Below are 19,305 nucleotides of genomic sequence, written 5' to 3'. Positions count from 1 at the left end.
CTTGTTCGTACAACTCAACGTAGCCCAAACCGTATTATGCAAAAGCGTTCTCTTTCATTCAAAAGTTTGAATCACAACACAATACATCCTCGCCGAGTTCAACTTCCAAATAGCCTCATGATTGTTGGGCCGTAAGACAAAAGACAATCGCATGATAGTCACTCAAACCTACTACCATATCAATAGCAGCTATTGAGTGCATTAACGACTATTTTCGGCAATAGATATCTTTAGAACAAGATCCGCTTCACACTCTCTCAAAAAAAAAAAAAAAAAAAAAAAAAATACCTCTTCAAACTCGAACAAATTGTTTCTAATTAGCTCCGTAATCCAACTTCAATAATCAAAATTAATCTGGAGTCAAGGAAACCTACGATTGATGGGGGTCATCAACTAGAACAGAAGACAGCAGCCCTATCAGACTCATAGATATGTCATGAATGAAACGTAAGACCGACTTCCATCTCCCGCTCTGTGTGTTTGCGGTCTTGGGGAAAGAATAACAGTCCATCAAAACACATTAGCTTCATATTTTGACTGTTCATACATCCCCAACCTATTTTGGGTATCATAATCGTAAATTGTAACATATGCTCACAATTTAACAAGGGCCAATTGATTAAGACTCGGATCACTTCGCCCAAACTGGTCGTAACAACACACTCAATGACCTGTATCAAGCCTTTTGTTGACAACATAACACTGTCACAAGTCAACAATGTAGATTGCAAAGCAAATATAAAGATTACTTGGTGAGTATTTTCCCTTGTGTAGAGTAAAGAATTGTGTTAATAATTCAGCAATAATAAAAAAGAATAAAGATAAAAGACATTCACGACTAACATAAACACAAAATGTCAACCAAATGACATGATAAACTCAGATTTAGGTTCATTTGTCATTTCACAACTAGGATTGTGGAACTGCGTTACACTTGTACCACATCGACATCACACCATGGCAATAATGCTGGGGAGCGCATTTCCTGCACCGATATAAAAGGAGAAATATGTATTTGACGGGTCTCTGATGAGGTCCATCCAAACAAATTCTAAGCATACTTTCCAATCGACCAATTCCTCGTAAGAACTTTTACAACAGGGCACACACCATGGTTTGACCCATTCACGGGTTTTGTATAGAGTGAAGCAAATTATCTTACGACCATGGATCATTCATTGTTTCTGCTTTCTGTTTATGTCATACAAGACACACGCATCTGCAGCTGTTTTTAGCTGCAAATACAAGAAAAAATCAAAATTAATTAATACATGTGCAAGAAAAAGCAAGCTTTCACGCTCATGAGCAAATTGATGCAGGAAAAACTTGCTTGATTTTATCCTAAATGAAGTGTTGGAATTTCATTCTGTCCGAAATTTCCTATTCATTGTGTCCAACATGCAACACCCAGCCAAAGTTATGTAGAAGTAATAACAAAATGCAATACACCTGCATCGATCATTGCATCCGCTACCACTATTGCAACACCCTGCCAAAGCCAAAGTTATGTAGAAGCAAAATACTACTATGCGTCCGAAATGCAACACCCAGCCAAAGTTATTTAGAAGCAGTACTACTATGCAGGCTGCATCATTGCATCATCTACCGCTATTATGTAAAACTACTGAAGTTTCCTCAGGGAAGGATAAGAGATAGAATGCTGACCAAGCTTTCCTAAAGAAAGGATGATAGCGAGTTAGAAGTTGCCATATTAGCGAAAGCTTTTCACATATGATGGATTACAATCAAACAAAAACAAAAATCTACCCCACTTACATCTATCCCCATTTCTAGCATTGACTATTTTTTATTAGTATCTACTCCCTTCATACCACACCAACGGTAACATTGACTTTTTCACACTTGTCGAGACACATTTTGCAACGTGAATATCTTTAGTTACACATTATTAAAAATTATAAAAATTTGATATTTTTATAGCATCCATGACGATAAATCAAACAAGATCTCACATGACTATATTTTGTCTTATAGATTAAGAATAATATCGAAGATTCCTGACGACCATGAATAGTGCAAAAAAGTCAATGTTACCATTGGTCTGGTATGGAGGGAGTAAGATTTAGTATGTCAGAGTATGAGACAAAAAAAGTCGTGGACAAGTCGAGTCAAATCCTTGAGTTTCTGAATATCAAATGATGTTATTCACTAATCACCAAACTACAGTATCTAATAACAGGAACTTTATGAGCTATGACTTCAGCAAACTCTACAGTAAAAGATTATATAAGAATGGCAACATATGTAGATAAAATGAAAAATCAGGAGAACTCATACCTGAATGACATTGATTGATTGTTTAACTGCCCACCCAAACAGAACTAAAGCTTCTAAAATAAAGAGCGACAAACTTTCTCTTGCTGAAGAAACTACAACCTGCAGAAAAGACGACGACGTGCCATGATAAACAGAGTTCTCTTTAAGAAGGGTACCATTTTCTCTAATCTTAAGATACAAATGGAATTTGAAGAGTTATGAAAACAAATCTCACATCAATAACATCTTCACTTTGACTCTTTGCCAGAAGGAAGAGAATTATGTAGAGAACCTGAGAATTTGGAACATTAAATATACAGCAAATATGAGCGTTAAAACTTCTTAAGCTGTCTAACATAAGAAAGTCTCAGTACCTCACATGAGACACAACAGAATGCCATAAACATCCGGTTTCCATAATATGCTCTGAAAAGCCAACTTGAACTGTCTTTCACATCTTTATGGGTAGCCTTCCCCGACAAAAAAGTACTTCAACCAGAAGAGAATCATAAATTTCAAAATGAAGGAAATGGTGTGATAGAAGTGGTGTTTAATAGATGAACATCAATACCTGTACATTTGAAACCAATGGCTAGCAATATCCAAAGCGAGCAGTGATAAGAAAATTAAACCCGGTCTGCATGTAATTGATCACACAATCATTATATACATGTCAATGCATTGAAAAATACGACAATAAGAAATGTGATAAAACCTCAACCTACCTGTATATTTGAGACAGTAACACCAAAAGACACGCAGTGCTAATTCTGTAATGGTCAATGTATTCATTAGCTCAAGATTATGCTATTAAAAATAGAGAGGATTAGCAACATGTGACTGAGGATGTCGAACTATCATTTGAATGAAGAAACATCTTTAGCAACAAGATACAAGCACAGTTTTTGAGTTAATAAGTTTTTGCCCAACAACATAAATATAGAAAGAGAATACACTACGTCTTAGCATCCACGAGGTAGTATCAAAGAAGAAGAACAAACTATGGAAGAGGCTCACCTGTCTGTAACCATGTCCAAAACAGCACCAAGAGTCGATACTGGACAAAGAACGAGGTGAAAGTCAAAGCAAGTAAAGCAAAGTACAATTAAATTAGCTCAACTCTTTAGTTGCAATAAAAATGTATTTCGTTATAACGTTACTAAACAAACACATCTATAAATCCAAGTTTAAATATATTTAGGCCTTTATGGAACATTTCAAATTCTGAACAAGATTTTCCTTTAAAAACGGAGTAATATGTAGGCAGACAACAGTCATACCTTGATTGAGTTTCCGGGCAAACCAACCATCAATGCCGTCACAAACAAAGCTGTCAACAAGGTTGAAACTTTAATAATCCAAAATTCACTTGAAGAAGATCATAAACTTAAATAAACGCATATTCGAAACAGATGCAATAACTACCTACCTTACAAAATATAGAACAGCAAAAATGTGTTTATGAGAGAAACATAAAGCAAAGGCAACACAGTTCATTAATACTCTGATGTACCCTGCATCATCAAACATGACGTCAACTCACCATTTAATATACAATTATACAAAAAAATGGGAACAATCTAAAATGAATAAAGCAATAGATCATATAAGCAAACTCACCGATTATGTTAGGTACATAAAGGTATATTGTAGACATTTTTGGCTTTGACGAGTCAACCATTTTGCCTATTCTGCCAGACGATTCAATATGGCGTATTACAAGAAAAGAATACAGTTAACCCTATAATGCATAGTAGATTTCATAGGAAAAGGTAAAATGGGAAACATCCATCTACTTGTGAATCAAATAAAAGTAATCATAGAAATAAAGTCTGTTCTGTTTTGCAGAGTTAAAGGGGAGGTGAATACATACAGTCTCTTAACTATGTCCTTTGGCTTCAATAAAATACTGGTATTAAGGTGGTCATGACTCATGGGTATATATCAATCATTCATAAACGAAACTAGTCATTGATCTCTACTAGGATAGGAAATTTTATGCCCGTCATCTAATAAAAGCATACTATAATTGTTGTCATGGTTATCATCGTCATGCACTTGAAATCCATCATAGCTACAATGAATCTAATTGAGCTGAATGGCGAAAGCCATACGCCCTTGGACAGAAACTTTTGACTTATTGAATTCAGGAAAGTTAAAATGGGAAGGAAGACAAAATTAGGAACAGAAGTTGGCAGTATCACGAAATTTAAAACAGTTAACCAAAACTGCTTCAATTCACAAATTATATTTGCCGCACATTATACATACTTAGATTAACATCAATTCCGGTTAGAACAATACAACACTAAAAATCAGAAACGAATCAAATAAGTAATAAATAAATAAATAAATAAATAAATAATTACAGTAAAAAGACGCCGGAGCTGATAGAGGATTGCCGGACTCCGGCGGAAAAGGGATGACTGGAAGAGGAAGCGTGAGTAGACGACGGACGACGTTGGATCTTGGGTTTTCAATTTCTTCTGGTTTTGTCCTGCTGTGCTACTCGGGGATTTATTTTTCGGAGTTGCCAGTCAAATCCCAATTTGGGGGTTCACAAAATCTCACTTTACACTGATATCTTATATATATATATACTCCGTATATATATATATATATATATATATATATATATATATATATATATATATATATATATATATATATATAATGGGATCCCGGTAACGATCACTCTCGGTCTGAAACGGTGAGTAACGGCCTCTGATAGTAGTTTAAACAAAGAATCCTACGACGCGACTAACCTGACTGTTTGACAAAAAAATCCAAAAAATCTCTTTCTCTCTCTACTTTCCAAAACTTTTCCCCCAAATCAAAACAAATATTTCCGCGAAAAACATAGAAAATTCCGCGAAAACAATCCAACTACAGCCGCCAAAATCGACGAAATTGATCATAATCAATGGCGTTGATCATCTAATGGATGTACGGTTATAATATTTTTCTGATTGATTTGGTGTGATTGATGCATGAACAATCGATTTTGTGATTTCGATTGGTATTCCAAAGTTAGTTCAATCATAGAAAATTATGGATGTTGAGGGTTCTAGCGATTTGGGGGAACATACTGATGCGATTGTTCCAGCTGTTAGCAATGATATCGCGTCATCATCATCTCATCTAGGTATGTACATCGCAAATCGTTGAGATAGCCTTTTTTAAAAATCGTTTCAATAAAATCGTCTGATTGATGTATCTATTGATCATTTTGATGCGTTTTCATACTAATTTAAACATAGGAAGACAGATTATTACGCTTGCTGCTCATGTTTCATTAGCCTGATTGGTATTATAAATTGATGAGTCTGATGGATATGAACAGGTTGTCTTACCTGGCCTGGTTAGTGTATGTGATATGCAATTTGTTTTAGAGTTGATTATTACACTTGCTGATCATGTTTCTTATGCACTGTTGTCTACATGTATTTTGTTTAGTTCAATAGCATGTATAATAGTATAATTGATGTAATTGCCTTATATGGAAAACGTCCCTGGTAGAAGAAACGAAACCGCCCTTAATTAACCGGCGTATATGAATATCGTATCCATTAGTATAGTTGATGCGTTTGTGTTTTTCAGCAGCGTATCTAGAATTATAATTAAGGGATATACTGATTCGTGTCATAATAAGCATTTGACTTTCTGCCTATGATGAAATTATTAGACGTGATTGGTGTATCTTGATGTCTACGTTAAGTAGTCAGTAATGAAAAATACGATATGTCAGCGGTCAGGCACAAATTTCTGTGTTAATTTCTGTGGTTTTTTGATTTCTAATTGATTTTGTGCTTTTGACTAAATTAGCGTACCTGAAAATTATATTTGATGTGCATCAGTTATTTGAACTCGCTGCTTATACCCATACTGTTCTACTGTGTAGCGTGCATAGATGCAGGCTCACCAATCATCGAGACAACCCCAAAGGAAAGAATACCTGTATGTGCGCCAGAATTGAAGCCTGTTTTGGGTATGATCTTTGATAAACTAGAGGATGGGCTAGAATTCTATAATTTAAGGCTTATGCTGCTAATTCTGGTTTTAAAATGAGGAAGTCGACGCAACGAAACATAGACGGGGTTGTCATGACTAAGTACTGTGTGTGCAGTAAGGCTGGAGAAAGTAAGCCTAGAGGGAAGGTAAAAAAGAGACAGAGAACTAGAATTTTATGTAATGCAAAGATTTTTTTTCGAAGAAATGAAAAAGGACAATATGTGATTGTTGACTTTCATGAAGGTCACACCCACCTCCTCTCAACACCAAACACCGTGGTGCATTTGACCGAGTCACGAGAATTAACCCTTATACATAAAACCATGATTGTTGAGAATTCTAAAGTGAATAAGGGGCCTGTGCAAAGCTTTAGGATGTTCAAAGAGTACGTGAAAGGGTATCAAAATGTAGGGGCATCACTCGAGGACTTCAAAATTTTTTGGAGGAATGTGAAGAAATTTATTAAAGGGTATGACGCGCAAATGATGATTGAAAATTTCATGAACAAAAAAGTCATGTGTAGTTCGTACTACTTTGATTTTGATGTTGACGATCGTGGTCGACTATCTAGGGTTTGTTGGTTTGACCCTATAGCTATAAAGAATTACAGTCTCTTTGGTGATATGACGTCTTTTGACACGACGTTTAATATGAACACATATAAAATGATATTTGCACCTTTCACGGGGGTTGACCATCACAAAAAATGTGTGACATTTGGAGCAGGACTTATAAGGAAAGAGACTGATGATGATTTCGTATGGTTGTTTCGGAATTTTCTGAGCGCAATGAGCAATAAGTATCCTGTGTGCATAATTACTGATCAAGATAGAGGCATAAAAGCAGGGGTTAAAACAGTGTTCGGGGACAAAACTCAACACAGATATTGCATGTGGCATATCATGAAAAAGCTGCCAGACAAGATCGGAACTACGCTATATCGAAAAACTAACTTCATGAAAGAGTTGTGGTCCTGTGTTTGGGCAGAAGATATCGAACCGTCTGAGTTTGAGGAACGGTGGTGCTCGGTTATATCCTCATACGGGCTGACCGACAATGAATGGTTAGATACGATGTTTGACGAAAGGGCTTCTTGGATCCCAGCATATTTCAGGGATTTATTTATGGGTGGACTAATGAGAACCACGTCCAGGTCTGAGTCCGAGAATAGCTTTTTCGGTAATTTCATGAACCCAAACTTAACTTTGGTTGAGTTTCTTATGAGGTTTGAAAGTGCTATGGACGCTCAACGATGGAAACAGTCCAAATTAATAGCCGAGTAAAAAAACTCATTCCCTGATCTAGAAACGCCTCACCCTTTGGAAAAACACGCTTCTGAGTTCTACACCCCAGTGATATTTTCTGAATTTAAAAACGAGTGAGTGGCTGCTTGTTTCACCTGTGGTGTTAAAATTTTAGGGGTTACTACCAGTGACAGCATCCCCATTATTGATCGTGAAAAAGACAAGGTTTACTATGTTAACTTTATCTCTGACGAAATGAAAGTGAACTGCACCTGTAAAAAGTTCGAGAGACATGGAATTTTGTGTCGTCATGCGCTTTACGTGTTGAAAGAACAAGGCCTTGACAATGTTCCAGATCAATATCTGTTAAGTAGGTGGAGCAAATTGGCAACATGTCAGCCGATTTGTAATAATGTGCCATATACTTTAATTGAAGATTGTAACTCATTAGATGTTAGACGGCACAAAATTGGTACCTTATGGTCCGAGGTGTTCTCGTGTGTGACGCTCGCTGAACAAAAACCTGAGTATGTTGATGAATTGCCGGGCATTTTGAAAGGTTTTAAAGACAAGATTAGCGCACAAACCAGTACGTCAGAATGTAGTAGTAGTAGTAACACAGGTGATAGGCTGAGAAACAAGAATAGGGAACTTGAGATGCTCTTAGGAACAAAAATACCAAAGGAAGTGGTTGTCTTACCTCCTATTCAGTCAAAAACAAAAGGGTCTGAAAAAAGAATGATGTCCCAAAAGGAACAAGCTACAAAAGAACAGAAGAAAGCGCCCAGGAAATGCAATGCTTGCGGAGAATTAGGATTCCATGATAGTCGGAATTGTCCTGGGAGAGTATGATTCCATGATACAGGTACGCTATTAATTTTGGTGCATTCATTATTAGAGAATACTGATAGCAGATTGAATTTGTTTAGTTGGTACTTAATTAAGGAATAGTATTGTTGTATCTAATAAAATTTGTAACCTTTAATGTTTTATAGCCTTTTTTTCGTTTAAGGAATGAACAACGAAAAGAGTTGCGGATCACATACACAAATATAATGAATAATGGCGGGAGGATTTGAGACTTCATTTTTGAGCTGTTATATGGGATTATTGAACATTTTTTATTTTGATCTTTATTATTATTTTTTTTCCTTTGTATGTCTTTTATTTTTTATTATTCGTATATCACAAGATACTAGCGTATCTACATGGATTATATGTGCATCTGGCAAGGCTGAAAGTGTATCTATCAGGATTATGAATGGAAACACTTGTATTAACATATACAAGTGAAAGTTTATTGAAGGCTTGAGTTTTTGATATTAAGAGCTAATGAATCTGCTCGTTTTTTGATATGTGAATTGGTAAAAAGTAAACTTTCAGCTATTGTCCAATAACTGATGATTTCCTAACTATGTGCAAGAGACAAAAAGCGTGAATATTAACATGACTGTTGCACATGTTTTACATGAAAATCGTACCTATTAGTATTATTTGTGTAAAAAAGCAGCGTAAAATATTAATAAACAATGATTCGCGAATTTAAGTTCCATAGACAAAATCCTAATATTGTATGACATCTAATTATCTATTACCTGATGATTTCATTAGACACGATTGATATTGTATGACACTAAAAAAAAATATTCGGTTGTTGGTGGGTTGTGTAAGTATATATTATTAATATGTTATCACGATTGATGTTGTGTGCTTGTGTCTATGTGCAAAAGTAAACAAGCGTGTATATTAACACGATTGTTGCACATGTTATACATGATGAGCGTACTTAGTAGTGTAATATTGTATGACGATTAATTTATCAGACCATTGCCACATAGCAAAAGAAAGAGGTTGCCCAATTCCTAGCCCATTGCCACATAGACACCACCATTTGTCTAAACACAAACAGACGGAATGGGATGCATATCCTACATATTATCCACAAAAAGTAGGGGCGATGCCCTTCCATTACAAACTGTCAAAACTATCATGATTCCATAACCAACCGGATGCCACAGATGAAAACAACATGAACCAAAGGCGTTTCAAAAGACGCCTTGTACTTAGATAACCAGATACTCAGACAACCGTAAACGAAGTTAATACAATGCAACATAACCCCAATTATACCATCACAAAGTCCATAAGATGTACATAACTTTTACTAAGCCTACATGTCAGCCACAATCCTGCCAAACGCAAAGCCGCTTCCATGACTTTTAGTAAACCTATATATCAGACATGAGAAAAAAACGATGTAAACCTTGTACTTAAATAGATGTGATCAGTTAAAACTAACGATAAAGACAAATGAAAAATGAGATTAATTTTGGATACCTTACGCTTGTTCTCCTGCCAACGTAACAATTTGAGCGCGACGTCCTTCCAATATGCAGCCAACGCCTTGAAGTTGCTCTTGTCTTCCCACAGATCTCGGTTGCGTCCAGCTTCTAACCACTTGAGAACATAAACGCCGCAATCAAACCTTCACCAAACAAAACTAAAATAAGTACCAACACAGGCGGCCTTACTATATCATCCGTGCACAAAAACCTCATGTCCAGCATACAAAAATCAAATAAAAACATGGGACATATCGTCGCGACGCACATACTGCATTAAATGTACCTAGCAACTGACTTAGTGTGACATACACAGGTGTTAAGTAAATAAAAAAAGATGTGTACTTACAGATTTTGCTGTTGAGGAACAATCAGGGTCGAAAACTTAGCTAGAGGCACCCCTACAAGATGCTTGTACCCTTTGGACCGGCATAAGATCTGGAAGACATTACTAACCTAGAACAAAATGATACATTGAACCTATTAGTTATGAATCATTAAGGAAAGCATGATCTGAACGAAAACATTTATAATATTTAAAAAAATATACCACTTCCGCAGCAAGTACAGTGTCAGCCCGGATATCCTTAGGACGTAGTGAGTTCAGAATATAGTTCGTCTTCATCTCCAGATCACACACGATAAGAAACCAGTATTCGTTATCAATGATGGGTATAAAAATCTGTTGACAAAATTACAAGACGTATGGTATGAATGAAATGAGTTTGATCTTCATATACAAAAAATACAGTGTGTTACATACCCACATTTAAAAAAGACAGAACAATATACTTACAGCTTTCACACACACCCCATCTTTAGGCATATATGATGTTTTGATGTAATTGCGACCAAGGTTTTTATCTCGTTGAGGATTGAGATGCTAGAATAGACAAACATATCGATTAGTAAGTCAAACATACAAACTGATAATATTAAGTGAATCACGGATGAAAAGGGTAACACTCACACGTGCGGTAGATAGGATATACAACAAATCTGGCTTGAGCATAGTTGAATAGATCCCGAACATATCGAGCACCTAAATTGAAAAAACGAGTGTTGTTCTATACTACATAAAATAGAAAGAAACACGTATGAAAATTAAGAAGTGACCATACCATATCCACAACCCATTTCCGAGGTTTCAGAGAGCACATGCCCTCTTTTGTTACTTGCCCGAAGCTTGACTCGACGACTACGTCACTACAAAAATAACGTATACGCCAACAAAAAAGCTCAGTATGTGCTATTTCTAACAACGCATATAAAGTTGACAAGGTAAACATGCTAAAAAGGATGAAACATTACTTTTTAGCTGATTCTCCCGCACGTAGAAGGAACACGTAGTCTAACAGGTGCGTATCAGTATATTCCACTTCCTGTACAGCCGCTTGTTTCCTTTAAAAAAAACGAAGAAGGAAAATATCATTAGTAAGATTAACGATCACTTGCAAACAAAAAAGAAAAAAAAAAGAAGAAAAAGAAAAATATGGGTGCTTGCCCAGTTTGTTGAGCCGAGACGCTTCATGACCATCAACACTTGTTTTGATAATTCGTTACGAGGGCACGACAAAAAAAAAAACAAGACTTCATCTTCTCGTTTAAGAAGGATCTTGCCAATTGCACCCACGATCTAGACTGGATGATTCAATATGTGTAAAACTTGTTAATGAGAAAGTTGTGATTACTTATTTACTAAACGTACATAGACAAAAAAGGACGTATCTTACATTTATGATCTGAGTTTTGAGCATTTGGCGGCACCCCGTATATATCTGTCCATGTAACACATCAGATAAATGCCATCGTCCACGACGTCAATCACATGCGTTTTGGGGACGAATTCTTCACATGAGAAAAACTGGACTGCCTTAAATCTGGATGATTTAGGGGTCATGTCACTTCGAACAAAATCCCTCTGAAAAAGTCAGATTACCATAAGAAACATTAACGGCGTGAAGAAAACTAAATCCAACGTTTGACAAAGTGAACTGGTATGTGCAAAATCATATTCTCACCACCATGCGGACAGAATCAGAGAAGTCTACTGATTTAGGAAGCATAGGATGAATGACTTCAATCTTTCGGGACACCATGTTGACACAAATCAGATGCGGCTCACGGAGTGTAAATGGGAACAACATCTGGTTTTGAAACACATATATCAGCCTTAGTGGAAACATAAAATGGACAAAACTGACGAATGCTACTAAAAATAAAAAAGACATAGTTGAAGCTCACCAGTTTGACTTTATCGTATTCGGTTATATTTTCACATTTAATTCCCTGAAGTTAAACATATTTAACAACAATAATAAAGTCAGGTAGGACGATAGCATATTAATGCAAGAATATCTATATAGGAAAACACATCATTGATTAAAACTAAAGGTTAAAACAAACATAGATCAATCATAGGATAACTTACATTATGAGTAACAAAAGTGTATAAACGCAAAGGGGATGAGGCAGCTTTTAACTCCTCTCGCTTGTTCAATATATTAGCCCATGCATTTATCACATTTGTAGAAATCTTTGTGTCTGAGATGAAGGACATTAAATCGTATCTTCTTATTTGGAACAAACGATTCCGAACAATACCTCATTTGAAAATAACAAGACAATCGAAACATTAAACAAAAAATATAGATACGTTCTGATATATTAAAGAATTACCCCACAAACTGATCACGATTAAACATTTAACTTGAGATTGAAATAGGTTGTAAAAAAAAAGATTATAAATACCTTTCATCAGATCCCTCCTCAAAAACCAAGTCAGAAACATCTTTCTCCCGGTTGGCTCAATTCGAAAAACATAGATATATTCCTTTGAATAAAGGGTGACTTGTATACATTTGGAACAACTACGTCTCTCTTGTTCTCTATGTTGGCAGCATGGTGGACTACGTGAACTGATTCAACAGGTGCATTAGGACAGTCGGAAGAAACAACAGGTGCATTAGGAGCAGCAGACCGGGGGGGGAACAACAGGTGCATTAGGACAGTCCGGAGAACCAGCAGGCTGCGATTTATCTTGAGATTGAAATAGGTTGAAGTTCGGGAACTCAGGAGCAACTCGACTTTTCTTTGGTACAGGTACATCCACTGGATCCTTGTTGAACGCGTTACCCAACGCGATGGCCGCTGCCACAAAGGTAGGATCGTTCCAACAAGGGTCGTCATTGCTGCCTTCTGGTGTAGATGGAACACGACCGCAATGAACCTCGGAGGCTGACCTACCCCATGTAGCAGGCGTCTCCTTAACAGTGCGTGAATCTGCACATGAACCCGGAGCAGCAGCAGATTCATTAGTGCGCATGTCATTGCTACCAACAACTGGGCCACCTCGTCCGCGATCCACTTTTGTCCCAAACCTCATCTTCAGGTACAATAGGTGGTGTTAACTGGAAACCCCCCAGTAGAGAGTCTGCCATGGCGGACAGCTGACAAACAACTGCAGAATTCGGCATTATACGCTTGGCAGTATTAATAGAATCTGCAAAATTATGAAATGCGAGCAAGGGCTTTATTTGTGCTTGCCAGCGTTTCAATGCAAGAACCGACATGTGATGCGTTGGCATCGTGCCCATCACGTCCATTGTTGTCACCGCATCATCCTCATCATTTCCAACAATATCATCATCCTCGGACACAACATCGGTCTTTTTTCGCCACGGCTCTCCACATACCCAGGACCAAAGCAATCTGGGTGCTTTACCAACTGCGTATCAATGAAACCAGAACCAAACCGATGAGCTTCCCTTTTCTCTTTAGATATCCTCAAAGATATCGCTTCCTTCGTCCATGTACATAATGTTGGGAACACCCGCTTAACTGATCTAGCCTTAAAAACCATCCTATCGAGGTAAATGAAAATTAAAACCATTATAGGACCTTTATAGATCTTCTTGCAGCTCCCATTGGCCTCCTTCTCCTTCTCATCTCTCCACTGTTCGACACTTGCAATTAAGTTTCTTCGGGTAAAATCGCACCATCTCAGTTTTGGAATCAAGGAGACATCGCTCAAACACTTGAGTATTCGCACACTTGGAACACTTCCCTTAATTCCCATAAGAAACGCAGACACAACATATACGATAAAATTTCTCTTGAAATCGTCCCCACCTTATCTCTGTTCAGCCATCTTATGCAATATGTGGGTGTTGGTAACTTTGTCAACACCTTCAAACTGAGACTTCCATGCATTAACTATCTCTACAAACACCTCGGTCTGATCAAAACGAGTCGCTTGCACTATTTCTACCTCACCCATAGGTAACCCCGTGGCAAGATGAACATCTTCATCGCGAATAGGCAGCTGGTTGTTTAAGAGGGAAGACGTGAATGGATCAAAACCTGAGACAAGCCAGTGTGCTAACTGCCTGGGAAGCATATCCGTTTTAAGGCACAGGATACCGCCAAAGCCCATCTCTTGAATGTCTGAGATTTGATTGTCGGAGAGGCGACTATTGATGAAATTTAGAAGACCGCTAGGACTCATCCTTGTTTTCAATACCGGAAAATCTTCAGAAGGATCACATCCAGCTTGTTGCATACTTGTGACAGGGACTTCTTGATGTCTGCTTGTCCCTGCTCCGTCTAGTGCTCACGTTTCTGAACGTGTTCTCTTCATAATGACACCTGTAATCATAAAAAATGTGGATGCCAATGTAATCAATGTACCTAACAAACAACAAATGCGTATGAACATATGTGATAAACTGAACCTATATCTCACGGTGCAAAACACATAGTAGCCTCATTGAAAATGATCAAGCTAAACAAAAACAAGCCATGAAAAACGTCGGCAGAAACAATATGCATAGGTACATTGATACACACAACATAAACTAAAAAACGTATCCAGCAACTCATTCAACGTACATATAACCCCGTATTGACGTACCTGACTGACACATAACTCCATAAATGAACAAAACTCACATCAACACACAAACAATCCATGAAAAAAATACTCTCCCTACATACCAAGGGCATCACAGATACATTACAGCGGAAAAAAAATAAATTGCAGAACAAATGCAGATGTGGTCACCCTCTTGAAAGGGCACTGATGCATTCATTGTTATTAAACTCAAAATAACGTACGTATGGGCTAAATAGACGTGATTAACGCGTATTAAAGTGCACCTACACCCTAAAATACTCATTAAGTGTAAAACCCCAACTGAAACACACAACAAAACAAAAACAAAAACAAATAAATAAAATAATACAAAAAGTAAAAAAAAAAACCATATATCAAGCACCTTATGCCAAGCATACAAAAATGCCACAAATACGTAGGACATATCATTAATTCAAACAAACCACATGAATGTACCTATCAACTGACATAGTGTGACTGATAACCGTTGTGACGTACCTAGCTGATACGGAACCATTAAAACGTATAAAAAAGGCAGATAAACCACACACAAACTTAATTCTGAAAGCAAACACAAGGACATAACGTGGAAAATACACATAAAATTAGCTCAACAAGAAAAAACAACAAAAAAAAGGTTGTAAACAACACAAATTTCAGGAAGAACAACTTCAAAACTACAATCATGTTAAACTTAGAATGATAACACAGCAAAACGGAGGAAAAAAAATGTAAAATCGAACAAAAAAAGCAGGGAAAATATAATACCTAGTTGAGAATACACCAAGACGACGATGCTCTTAAATTGAAACAGAACAAAAACCTGCATGCAACCGAACGGAAGTAAATATCAAATAAAATCAGTGAATAAGCCGAACACAAACAAAAATAAACCTAAAATTAAGCACGACAGTAATAACAAATACCTAATTAACAGAATCTCAACCGTACCGCAGATAAACCTGCATTAATGATTTCGAAAGACAACGACGAAGTTAGATTCAACTTATTAAAGGATACTTCAGCTTAATAAAACAAATAATCGAAGAAATAGGCATTAACAACTAAAAGTTGAAGATCAAATCATACCAAAATACTTGCGAAGTTCATAGAAATAGAGCGATTAAGTAAAGTAGAACGAGAAAACGGCAGACGAACGATAATCGATCATCGTTATCAACAATTAATTCACCGCAAATTGACGAACAACTGATTTGGGGAAGAAATTAGGGTAAACCTGCATTAATGATTTCGAAAGACAACGACGAAGTTAGATTCAGCTTATTAAAGGATAACTCAGCTTAATAAAACAAAAAATCGAAGAAATAGACATTAACAACTAAAAGTTGAAGATCAAATCATACCAAATTACTTGCGAAATTCATAGAAATAGAGCGATTAAGGAAATTAGAACGAGAAAACGGCAGACGAATGATAATCGTTCATCGTTATCAACAATTAATTCACCGGAAATTGACGATGAAATGATTTGGGGAAGAAATTAGGGTTTATGGTGATTTGGGGGAAAAAAGGTAGAGAGAAGAACGAAACTAAAAAAATGAAAGGAGAGAGAAGAAAATGAAAAAATATCACAAATATATATGAACCGCGAAAATTAGAAAAAGTAGGCAGACCGTATAAAATCTGTTATAAAATCCTATTGATGTAGGTCGTTCTCACCGTTTGCACCGAGTGATCGTTCTTACCGGATCCTAAATCTATATATATATATATATATAGAGAGAGAGAGAGAGATTGGATTTGGTGATTTTGGTTCTTATGGTGAGTTGTGAGTTGGGTGAATCTCAGCCATTAGATTAAATTATAGATGAGTGGCCAAGATCTAATATTACTTGTCATATAAAATTACTGTCATTTACTTATTTTCTCTTTTTTCTAGTGCTACTCTTTTTTTTTTACTTTAATTTTTTTTCTCTCTTTTTTTTTACCTTGTGTTATTATGCTTTTTTTTACAACTTTGATTTTTTTCTCTTATATTTTTTCTCTAATTTTCTCATTATGTTACCCTTTTTTTCTTCTTCTTTTTGTACGAGATTTTTTTTACTTGAAATTTTTTTTACTCTTTTTTTTTACCTCGTGTTATTATGCTATTATTGTGCTTTTTTTACTTTGATTTTTTTCCTCTTTTTTTTACCACATGTTATTGTTATTCCGCTGTTATTGTGATGTTATTCTGCTGTTATTTTGATTTTTTTTACGACTTTGATTTTTTTTTTCTTTTTTTTTACCCGTGTTATTGTGCTGTTATTATACTGTTATTCTGCTGTTATTGTGATGTTATTCCGATGTCACTTTGATTTTTTTACTTTGATTTTTTTACTACTTTGATTTTTTTACTCTTTTTTTTTACGCATGTTATTGTCCTGTTATTTTGGTGTTATTGTGATATTATTCCGGTGCCACTTTGATTTTTTTAACGACTTTGATTTTTTTTCTCTTTTTTTCCCCTCATGTTATTGTTATTCCGCTGTTATTGTGATGTTATTCTGCTGTTACTTTGATTTTTTTTACGACTTTGATTTTTTTTCTTTTTTTTACGTGTTATTGTGCTGTTATTCTACTGTTATTCTGATGTTATTGTGATGTTATTCCGATGTCACTTTGATTTTTTACTTTGATTTTTTTTACTACTTTGATTTTTTTACCCTTTTTTACCGCATGTTATTGTGCCGTTATTCTGGTGTTATTGTGATGTTATTCCGGTGCCACTTTGATTTTTTTTTACGACTTTGATTTTTTTACTCTTTTTTTACCGCATGTTATTGTGCGGTTATTCTGGTATTATTGTGATGTTATTCTGGTGTCACTTTGGTTCGGGAATTTTATCAAACACCTTGTGTGCACTCACACTATTGCTTTCCTGGGAATAACTCATTAACAGTGAGGACAAATTCCTGTTATTGTATCACAGTATCAGTCGCGAGTCGGCCAGTCCTGATAATTTCCTGTTCTCAAGTTCATGTATTACCAGAACTCATCACACTGATGAAATGCAGAAACAAATCAAACAGAAACTTTCTGACATGATTAATGCAATAGAACCACTGAATGTCTGAACAACCATTCACTCTTAAAACAAATTCAAAAAAACAGTTGCATAAAACTAAAAGTTCAGAAAACAAGAGATTTGGTCACAGATCACTACACGATCCGCTTTGAGAAAGCATAGTACTAGTAAAATAAAACGATTAGAGCGGGATGGATAAAGCACATAACGGATAAAATAGGAGACAATACATCGAACCCAGGGCGAACTGAGATAATATTGTAAAACCATGACAGTGAGCTACAACAAGAGTTTCTTTTTATACTACAAACTACTAGCTTCCTTATCTCGTGCCATTGCAGTTCATAACCTACATAAAAGTAGTACTACAATATAACAATATGTGACCAACATGTACAATGGATAGGAGCCGGCAAAAGTTCAACACACGCTGCCGCGGGATGAGTTAAGAGAGTTGCATTCGAGCCAAGCTACTGACAGGATTGACAGTTTATTCACAACCAAAATATCATAACCTCCCAACGTCCAGCTGCACCTATATACATGCTTGAATCCAGAGCACCAACGTCTGCAAAAGATGTTAGAGTTCGCATTTGAGATAAAGATACAAATAATTTGATCGTATAGATGAAATAGCTTAAATAAATAGCTTAAATCTAGAGCTAAATTTACTGAGTTAACGCATAATATATGTTTTCTGGCACCTTGTTGTAGAACGCTCACACATAATTTTAGATTAATGTGACTAATGACATACGAGTAGTGTATAGTCGTATAGACATCATTAAAAGTTAGTTCAATTTCAGATATGTAAATTTGTATCTCAGACCTATAAGGATTACCTCTGATTACCATCGAAGTTTCTTAGAGCGAGGCATTGGGGTTAATGGGCAAAAGCGTTTACTGGATCCCGCTTCCACCAGAGGCTGATCAGAAGGAAATGCACTATCAAGGAACCTCTCGTCTTCTGAGACCAACTCCAGGTTCTCCCTAGTAATTAGAAATTCAACTGCATCCTCCTCAAAGTCATAAACAAGTCCCGGTGAATTATCTTCTCAAGATCATTTACAAGAAAGCGATTTTTCTTGAGAAAGAAGGCCTTCTGCAAGTTCTTGTGAAAAATAACTCCCGAATTTCATGGACAACTTTCTATTTTTGTAAGAAGATTTCTCGATGAACAGCGAATCCGATTTCAGTTCCCAGTGAACAAGTTTCTGAGATTCCACTTCAAGGGGCCCACCACCCGCCAGGTACAAGATTAGCATTTTCCGGCCTGGAAAAGTAATCTGATACAACGATGAGCTCGTTCCCAAAGCCAAAAGGATGCGACTATGCCAGACAAAACGCAACTATTTGCAATGAAAATGTTTACAGCAAGACTCCGATGAGAAAAGCTAGAACGTAATAGGAATAATAATTTATCAAAACTTGATGTACAATTAAAGTATTTGGAAAGCAACAACATTCCAGAAAGAATCCACAAGAACAAAATCCTGCATCATAATTGTT

The 19,305-nt window shown here is 36.3% G+C and overlaps 2 protein-coding genes across 3 annotated transcripts; one reads left to right on the top strand and one right to left on the bottom strand.

Moving 5' to 3' along the window:
- Positions 1-703: 703 nt before the first annotated feature.
- Positions 704-4,868, bottom strand: LOC141642832 (CDP-diacylglycerol--inositol 3-phosphatidyltransferase 1-like). Of its 2 annotated transcripts, none has more exons than XM_074451772.1 (11): positions 4,647-4,868; positions 3,898-3,968; positions 3,707-3,791; positions 3,558-3,607; positions 3,295-3,334; positions 3,003-3,047; positions 2,849-2,914; positions 2,652-2,766; positions 2,513-2,569; positions 2,299-2,397; positions 704-1,235 (listed from the first exon to the last, which is right to left on the bottom strand). In XM_074451772.1, exons 2-11 carry the CDS (start codon positions 3,956-3,958, stop codon positions 1,176-1,178), a joined length of 678 nt encoding a protein of 225 aa, XP_074307873.1. In that variant the 5' UTR covers positions 3,959-3,968; positions 4,647-4,868; the 3' UTR covers positions 704-1,175. The 2 variants fall into 2 exon arrangements, with proteins under 2 accessions (XP_074307873.1, XP_074307874.1); XM_074451773.1 differs by having other exon boundaries at positions 3,898-3,963; positions 4,647-4,846.
- A 1,743-nt stretch (positions 4,869-6,611) lies between these two features.
- LOC141641035 (protein FAR1-RELATED SEQUENCE 5-like) lies at positions 6,612-8,384 on the top strand. Its single transcript, XM_074449713.1, has 2 exons — positions 6,612-7,467; positions 7,708-8,384. Exons 1-2 carry the CDS (start codon positions 6,612-6,614, stop codon positions 8,382-8,384), a joined length of 1,533 nt encoding a protein of 510 aa, XP_074305814.1.
- Positions 8,385-19,305: the final 10,921 nt, after the last annotated feature.

This window comes from Silene latifolia, chromosome 2 (genome assembly GCF_048544455.1).
Source record: "Silene latifolia isolate original U9 population chromosome 2, ASM4854445v1, whole genome shotgun sequence".
Classification (NCBI taxonomy): Eukaryota; Viridiplantae; Streptophyta; class Magnoliopsida; order Caryophyllales; family Caryophyllaceae; genus Silene; species Silene latifolia.
Note: the sequence above shows the minus strand (reverse complement) of the source record. Positions and strands in the feature narration are given on the sequence as shown.